Here is a 9,439-nt window from a genome sequence, read left to right as displayed (position 1 = left end):
AACTTAATTTTTCAGTTTTTGGTGAAAAAATCTCCCTTTTAATCATTCACTTAATTGGCAATTATCTTGTCAATAGACAAATATATTCAATTAAAAACATATTTTCCCGTGGCACCCTTCGATTTATTTCACTAAATTTTTTTGACTATAGGTTAATAAATTACGTTTATTTCACAAATAAAAGAGGAATAACAGCGTAATCTTCGGTTAAATCGTCCAGCTACTTCAGATTTTATGGTTGAGTGGAAATGTGTATCATAAAACTTGTATATGGGATATTGATCAGTAGCACACGAAATCACTGATAAAACTCTAGAAGATATAATTTTTGTGAAAGTGAAAATTCTAACATTCTGGATTTGGTGTTTTTCTACAATTTTATAATTTACAACGAAAGAAAGGATTGCTCCCAAAACATCAATACATTTGGGAAGGCCTGTCTATATTGGCAAAACATCAAAATGTCGTGGTGTTACGAATAGGAATTAAAAAGCTGTTACAGATTTGATCTAATTTTTTTAAGCTCAGTGCATATTTTATTTGATATCAAATTCGTGTAGTTATACAGATCTTTTCATTTCCCTAAATCTGATTGGAAACCAATGAAATATTACGCTCGATATTAAAAATTATTATTTTTTTCAACTTTAGATATACTTTGTAAATATAATTCCAATATAATATTATCATTCAATAAAGAGTAATTATTTACAAAGAATAAATCGTAATATTTTATTTATAATTGAAAGATCAGTGCTTTCTAAAATATTCTCAACGATGTAACATGTGAATAAATGTTTTGTTTAACTACTTCCACCACCTCCTGATAGCTCGTCTTCATATTGTTTACGGAAGCAATCACCTACTGGGAAGAAGTCCCAACTCCTCTGTTGATACATATTCCATACATAAGTCTCCTGACCAGTGTATTCTGTATCCGGCTTATTGATTAGATGCATTAAGAAGAACATGTAATTTGCAAGATTATGCTCCTTTTGCACGTGAGTATCAAAACCGTGAGGAACTATGTCAAAGAAATCTTTTCCCATGCCACATATAAAACAATTTGATTCCATATTTTCTTTAACCGATTCAAGTTGGTCACGTAACTCACCAAAAGCATCTATAATCAAACCTTGAATAATGGCTAGAAGTATAATAATAACGAAAAAGAAGAATGTGATGTCAAAAATAATACGATAAACTTCGTAGTCATCTCCGTCGGGATCTCCAATTTCATCACCGATTCCTCCTCCTGCCCGCACTCCTTTATATAAGTGGAATACGAAACAAGTCAACATGTCATGACATTTTTTATCTACCTCTTCATCTTCTTCTTGTATGTAAAATTTGCGGAAAAAATTGAACGCAATTACTGTATAAATGTATACTACAATTGTTAGTAGCATTACAGTGAGAACAAGTTGTTTTCCGTTATGAGTGACCGATTGTAAAATGGTGCGAAGTGTTTTAAATCCTACGGCTACATCGAGTAAATGGGCTGCGAAGAAAAAGTTATTGAAGTTGCCCATCACTGAGAATGAGAAATACCACAGCGAGTAAAGGAAAGCGTTATCGGTAAATGTAACCCCTGCTTTCCATACTTGATAACGCCAATCTATATTCATTACGTACTTCACCAATCCACCTTCCTCACTCTCCTGCGCCATGAAAGCGCTTTTCTCCATTCCAAGTAGATTAGAGATTGAATCAAAGTCATATGTTTCGCTGTACTTCTGTCTCACCTTCTTTTTCACAAACTTGTCCCAATAGTTAACGGGGAATGACTTAGCAGAAATCACTAATTTGTCCCAGTGTGATTTAAAATCGTCATCTTCCGGTTGGTCTGCAATGAAGAGACCATCAAATTCTAATCGACGAGCTATCTCTTTCTCCCTCTTGAAAATGGCTAAAGGTACTTTTAAATGGTAGTAAGCAATCAGCATTGCTAGAGAGACTAAACTATGTAAAAAAGCAGCTATGCGTATGACGTGAGCCATATAGAAGAAATCTTCGTCAACATGTACTAGTTCTGGTAAGTCTTCTTCGTCGCCTGCACCATCGCCAGAACCATCTCCTGAACCTCCAGCAAATCCGGATGCTGTTAGACTACCGCCAGATCCAGAACCAAGAATAAGTTCATCATCACCTGAAGCCTCTTCATCATCACCAAAAGATGTTACTTTATAGAAGAGTAACATAAAATTTATACTAAAAGCTAAAACCAATGCAACATATTTAAGGTTATAAAAATTACGTGCGAGGAAACTAACGGCACGATGTGCGTACTGAGCAAAGTCAATTTGATTAACCGCTGGTGTTTCTTGAGCAGTTGCTGATGACTTTTTCTTAGCTTCGGCTTCAATTGAAGCCATAGCCGCTTCTTGGGCCTTTTGTGCCTCTTGCCGTTCTTGTGCTGCTTTTTTAGCAGCTTCTCCTCCTAGTAAATCAACGATTGATATTGGTTCTTGAAGTTGATACGATTCATTCTCTACCGCTTGATCAGCAGCTGTTCCTCCCTCTTCTGGACTTGATTCACCCGTTTCTTCTAATGAAGAGTTACCACTACCACCGGGTGATTCACGAACTGTTACTTTGAACTGACCATTTTCTTCTTTGTTTAATTCAAGTCCAAAAGCCTGCACTGGTCCCGGAGGTTCTTCAATAGGTAATGCTGGCAACATCTTACCAAATGTTTCCTCCTCCATTGGTGGAGCTTCGATTTCTTCCGGTGCTGGGCCACGCATTAGATTCATTAGTATTCCGAAAAGGTAACGCACTACACAGAAATTTCCGTAGCCAGTATAATAAAACATATAAAATATCATTTTGAAGAATCCAATAATAAGTTCTGGCACCGACTTGGTTTGCATTACCCCAATTTGATGTTTTATATTTGATGGACTTAGGATATGCACTATGAACTTAAGACCGTCTTTGATAGCTTGCATGGTCCGTCGTATAGGATCCCGTGCGGCACGTTCTTCCTCTTCTTCGCTCATATAGGAACTGTAAGCAGTATCCCGTTTAACATTACCACCACCATCGTCAGTTGCCATTAAGCCCGAGGCGTGTGTCATTTCAAAAATAGCATCTTCACAGAAATTAACGAAAGCTTCTAATTTTTCCTTGTCTCCACCTTCGGTGACAATTGAATAGAAGAATGCCCTCTTGGACTCTTTAATTTGTGGCTTTTCCCATTGTTCAATATTTGAGTCTTTTATTTCAAAATATACGCGCTCGATACGCTTGGAGCTGCCCAAAATCTCAATACGGCCAAGGAAGGGTTCAAAATAATTCAACACCGATCCAGCTGTCTCTAAGAATCGGGCTAAACGAGGCTCATTCGGCATATGTTCGCTCAGATTCGTTAACAATACGGCTAAATTAAAACCGATCTCTTTTGATGGCTCATGAAAACGATCAACGAAATCGCCATAGTCAATTTTGCCTTCGTGGTTACGTTCACAGCATGCCAAAAGAAAGTCCATTTCATCTCTGTTTACAATTGTAAAACAAAATAGATTAGAATAAAAATGTAATTCCATTTAACAATTTAAATTTCACTAACGGTGTGTAATTTTTAGATTGCTCCATTTTATCCCTAAAGTCTTTTGGAGTCACCCAGCCCTCATTTTTAATATCAATTTCCGTAAAGCTTGGAGATTCAATCAAATCTTTCAATTTTAAAAACATATCGAAGTATTTTAGAATTAATTCTACGTTGCCAGCCGACTCGACCAGTGTGTCCACCATTTGTTTTCCGATTGTACCTGTAATGAATCGAATATTTTATTCTTTACTATTTTCATTTAATGTAAATTATAATCCACAGTTTTTAGTGTATATATTTTTTAAGAACATGCATTCAATTGAATATATGAACATAAGGTATAAGAGGTAAAAAAGGAGGAAAATGATTCCTCCGTGGACGTTATTAAACTTTAAATGAGCATACCATTAACAACGTTTCCTTCGAGCATAGAAAGCATCATAGTAATCATGTCTTTTTGCAAATTAAGTAGCTCTTTCAATAAGTCCACTTGGCTAGAATGCTTTGACAACTTTTCTTGCATATGCGAGAAAAGAAAGAGGAAACCCCCAACAGCGTCCCATAAACGAGAATGCGCTAAAGCTTGTTGATTTAATGTACATGGACCTTGAATGACCTCAGTCAATGTGTTAAATACTTGACTTGCCACACCAATTGCTTTGAAGAAGTTAGCCTTTCCTGCCGGATCTATGATCTCCTTACTAGAGTAGTGCCAATAAAAGTCCATTATGGATTCTTGTAGACGTAGTAAGTAATCAACAGTACATATCACCACGTTGACTGTAGTTGTGTTGCCTGCCTGCGTACGCAAATAGTTTTGCCAATCTGCCAAAATATTTAATTTTTAAATTACAAATAACTTCTTTTTCTCCGGATATACTTACCTAGGTTGTGCCCTTCGCAAGTCAATTGAATGAATCGAAACAATGCACAAGTAAACTCAGCATCATGCATGTTTTTCTCGCCAGCAGCTCCTTCCGAACCTACACCAAGACCTGCACCCGCACTTGGAATGTACTCTTTGTAGCAAAAATGTTTGATTGTGTATTTAGGTTGGGGACGTAGGGACATGCGAGGTAATTATTTTGTTTGTACGCCAAATCATAAACCAGGGCCAGGACGAAGGTGTAATTGGATAAATATACAACAGATGCGCGTGTTGTGTTCAAATTATACCCGAACAATAAAGCGTATACATAATACGTATGTATATGCACAAATACAATTGATATAAAATTAAATATTATAACACCAAATGAAAAAGGAAGTGTACTACAATATATAACGATATGACGAAAAGTTAAAATAAGTAAGTAGTTTCCCACTCATAATGCATAATAATTTTAAGATTTCCGATGAAAGATAAGGAGAACAAGAAAATTACTAACCACTTGTAAATTGCACTCCTATGGTCATGGTGGAGAAAATTCTAACAACAAGTAAAGTAATTGAAAAGTGTAGCATCTTATGAGCAAAAATTACTAATATGATATATTTTGTAACCGTGCTCAATATCTAATTTTATCTGAATATTATAATTTATAATTTCGAATTTTTTATTCACATAATAAATGAAGATTAATAAATATAATATCTCAGGCAGAAGCGGCGACTGAACCGAGCTAGCGCCGATAATAGGAAGTAAACTTAGCAGAAATAAAGAGATTGATAAAAAAAATTATGTAAAATATGAGACCAATCTATTAAAATCTTGTACATATTTATAAGCCAATAATAAAGTATACTTATGTATGTTTGCACATCCGTGTAAGTAAATTAAGACACGAAGGAATTGGAAAGGTGTATGTAGGAAAGAGGTTCTTTATAAGACAACAATTTTGCACTTAATTCTGTTTTTACACGTTAGATTGGTTCCAGAAAAAAACTGTGCAAAAAGAGCATTCAATGCACTCTTAAATTTTGGATTTTTACAATTGCTCTGACCAATAAACATTGCTTGTATTCCTCTAAATTAGTGATATGAATATATATCGCAAAAGTTAAATCTGACAAATAAAATGTAAGCTAAAAAAATTGTAAATAGTGCTAACTGGAATAAAAGTGTTTAAAAAACTTAAAAATAATTATTTTCAAACCGTGTTAAATCAAAATCGTAAATCGTGTTAAAACAGAATTAGATGTATTTTCCTTATAATTTATGACAAATTTTTTTATGCAATTGTAATGTAATATTTTAGTTAACAATTAATATCCAAAAAATTTAAACAATAAGATATATTCGAAGTAAAGTAATTTGCATAAACTAGTACTACTTCTACTTTTGTTATTATTTTGAACTTTCAACTTTAATAAAGGCATTTAAGATCGTTAGCTCTCAATTAATAAATGTTTTTAATAATTTTCCATTGAAAATTAATAACAAGAAGCATCACATTACAAAATGTTTGAACAAGTACATTTAAATTTCACTTTTTTTATCATTGTTATTGTTTTACATTTGTTATTAATGGTTTTCAACGAGACAGCATATCCCTCCGTTTACATATTTTTTTGGTAAGATTTCCATCTTTCGTTTCCAATTTCTAAACGTCAAAACCTCTTGAACAGTTGATGGAGTTCAGGACGTTTTGACGTTTAGCAATTGCTTTTTCACTTCCAATGAGAGATGTGTTGGGCATATATTTATCTCTGGCGCGAAGTGGCGTGCCGAATACAAACGCAAATTGTAGTTGACGTTGGGCATAGCTGATTTAAATACACTTGTGACCACGCAAAGCTTTCCACTACACTTTCTTAAATTTTTTTTCGGACTTTTTCGTTTGTTCGGCATGTTCTTCAAATTTTTTTATTTTTATACTCTCGCAACAAAGTTGCTAAGGAGAGTATTATAGTTTTGTTCACATAACGGTTGTTTGTAAGTCCTAAAACTAAAAGAGTCAGATATAGGGTTATATATACCAAAGTGATCAGGGTGACGAGTAGAGTTGAAATCCGGATGTCTGTCTGTCCGTCCGTCCGTCTGTCCGTCCGTCCGTCCGTGCAAGCTGTAACTTGAGTAAAAATTGAGATATCATGATGAAACTTGGTACACGTATTCCTTGGCTCCATAAGAAGGATAAGTTCGAAGATGGGCAAAATCGGCCCACTGCCACGCCCACAAAATGGCGGAAACCGAAAACCTATAAAGTGTCATAACTAAGTCATAAATAAAGATATTAAAATGAAATTTGGCACAAAGGATCGCATTAAGAAGGGGCATATTTGGACGTAATTTTTTTGGAAAAGTGGGCGTGGCCCTGCCCCCTACTAAGTTTTTTGTACATATCTCGGAAACTATTATAGTTATGTCAACCAAACTCTACACAGTCGTTTTCTTCAGGCATTTCCATATACAGTTCAAAAATGGAATAAATCGGATAATAACCACGCCCACCTCCCATACAAAGGTTATGTTGAAAATCACTAAAAGTGCGTTAACCGACTAACAAAAAACGTCAGAAACACTAAATTTTACGGAAGAAATAGCAGAAGGAAGCTGCACCCAGGTTTAAAAAATTGATTGATTTAAAAATTGAAAATGGGCGTGGCCTCGCCCACTTATGGACCAAAAACCATATCTCAGGAACTACTCTACCGATTTCAATGAAACTCGGTATATAATATTTTCTTAACACATTGATGACATGTACAAAATATGGGTGAAATCGGTTCACAACCACGCCTTCTTCCAATATAACGCTATTTTGAATTCCATCTGATGCCTTCTCTGTATAATATATACATTACGAACCAATAATGATAGCGGAATAAAACTTTACACAAATACGGTATTTGAAAAATATGTAAATGACTGATAATGAAATCTCGATTATCACTTTATCATGCGAGAGTATAAAATGTTCGGTAACACCCGAACTTAGCCCTTCCTTACTTGTTTTAATAAACATAGGTAAATTAAATTATATTATCTAATTTTAATTATAGTTTTTAATTTAATACGTTTAATGGGCAAAACACGTACTAGCTTTTCTGTGCTTATACAAAAACCGATTTAATTTTTTTTAAGTAAAGATTTTGTTTATAGCTGAAAGTTTGTTTTTAATTTTTTATAAAAAACATGTCATTAACTTATTTCTAAAAAAAATATTCTATACCGCAAAATGTACTGTTATAATGTGTTAAATATTTGAAAATTTTTAATGGTAAGTTTTGCGTGGCCACAAGTGTAGACATTGTGGCGAACTCGAATGCTAGAGCAAAATCGAATCGACGATAAATTGCAAGAATTAACTAGGCAGCGATTCGTAGTTACCAGATTGTTCGAGTGGCGATGTTTTGGTAACAATCTACTGTATGAGTGCTGCCGGATTGTGTAAATGGCTTTAGTTTTTTGTATAAGAAATAGAGATAAATGTAAAGTTATTATATTGGGCGTTTTATTTAGCGAGAAATAATTATAATTATTCGAAAATAGCAAAGTTTGTCAATTTGAAGCTTATAAATGAGGTGTACCAACGCAGTTTGGCGACAACTGGAGTAAAATCCGAATTGCAGTCACGGTTACTAGAAGCCATGGACTTCCAGAAAACATTGATGTCGGGGAATATGTGTTTCAATTATATTAGAGGAATATATTATTAAAAAAACGCTCAAGATTTATCAAAGGTTAGAGACTTGAACATGTTTGTTGCTGCAATATCAACGCAAATGTCACAGATGTCATCACAAATGTTGGTACAACAATTCCAAATGTCCTTGCAGTTACAAACGAGGTAGTCAGTGTATTACGTTGTACAATTCAGAGCGCAAGGTGCACATATATCAGCACAAGTGTCCTCAAATTTGAACGAACAGAATGCACGGATATCGCAAGTGATCTCACAAATTACAGAGGTGTCCTCACAGATTTCGGAAAAGCGGGATAAAATTCAAAATCAATTAGATTAATTGAAAGGTCGTCTCCGGGAGCTATAATTAATTCGGTCAATTATGTTAGCAGACTCTGCCAAGGTAAAACATCCATCCCTTGATGGACAGTTCTGTTTTAAGCTTCAATTCGAAAGAAAGTGGCATCTGGAAATAACTGGAACAGTGAAAATAAAGTAGCTGCATTGCGTTTAAAGGATCAGCAGCGGAAATATTACAAACTATTCCAAATTGTGACTCAAGGGCTTATGAGTCGTTGATGGTTGTATTAGAAAGTAAGAAAAATAATGGTGTGGTTAAATGCTTCAATTGCGGGAAAGTGGGCATATTTCAAGTAACTGTAACCAGTTTAATAATTCAGTTGAACGTAAACGCAAAGCTGAGGAAGATCAAGTAAATCCCGCAAAACTAATAAGGCTATGCAAATTGGCGTACAGCTATACCATAGTCTCCATCACGTTCGGGAAGGACCTCTCCAATACCACATGAGGTTTCAGACAAGGCGACTCTTCAATTTACTGCTAGAGAAAGTAATTCGAGCTGCAGAGCTCAATTGAGAAGGCACAATCGTTTATAAGAGTGCATAGCTACTGGCGTACACCGATGATATTGATATCATTGGCCTCAACAACCGCGCCGTTAGTTCTGCTTCTCCATACTGAATAAGGGAGCGAAGCAAATGGGTCTGGCGGTGAACGAGGGCTAGATAAAATATTTCCTATCAAAAAAACAGTTGTCGGACTCGCGACTTGGCTCCCACATCACTCTTGACAGGCATAACTTCGAGGTCGTAGATAATTTCGTCTGTCTTGGAACCAGTATTAACATCAAAAGCAATATCAGCTTCGAAACTCAACGCAGAATAACTCTTGTCAACAGGTGCTACTTCGAACTGAGTACGCAATTGAGAAATAAAGACGAATATCGCATTTGGTGGAACGAAGAGCTGTACGAGATATACGACGGCATTGACATAGTTCATCGAATTAAGAGACAGCG

General features: G+C 35.2%; 1 protein-coding gene across 18 annotated transcripts in view; it reads right to left on the bottom strand.

The window, feature by feature from the left end:
* Nucleotides 1-503: 503 nt before the first annotated feature.
* LOC120770889 (ryanodine receptor) overlaps nt 504-9,439 on the bottom strand; it is a 78,097-nt gene continuing 69,161 nt past the window's right edge. For 9 of the 18 annotated variants that reach the window (XM_040098534.1, XM_040098538.1, XM_040098540.1 and 6 more), the window contains 4 exons: nt 4,438-4,572; nt 3,959-4,378; nt 3,572-3,773; nt 504-3,498 (listed from right to left, as the gene is read on the bottom strand). In XM_040098534.1, the coding sequence (XP_039954468.1) occupies nt 804-3,498; nt 3,572-3,773; nt 3,959-4,378; nt 4,438-4,572 (3,452 nt within the window). In that variant the 3' untranslated portion in view covers nt 504-803. The remainder of the gene's footprint in view (nt 3,499-3,571; nt 3,774-3,958; nt 4,379-4,437; nt 4,573-9,439) is intronic. The other 9 variants (XM_040098542.1, XM_040098543.1, XM_040098544.1 and 6 more) reach the window with 1 other exon arrangement.

This window comes from Bactrocera tryoni, chromosome 3, assembly GCF_016617805.1.
Source record: "Bactrocera tryoni isolate S06 chromosome 3, CSIRO_BtryS06_freeze2, whole genome shotgun sequence".
NCBI classification, from domain to species: domain Eukaryota; kingdom Metazoa; phylum Arthropoda; class Insecta; order Diptera; family Tephritidae; genus Bactrocera; species Bactrocera tryoni.
Note: the sequence above shows the minus strand (reverse complement) of the source record. Positions and strands in the feature narration are given on the sequence as shown.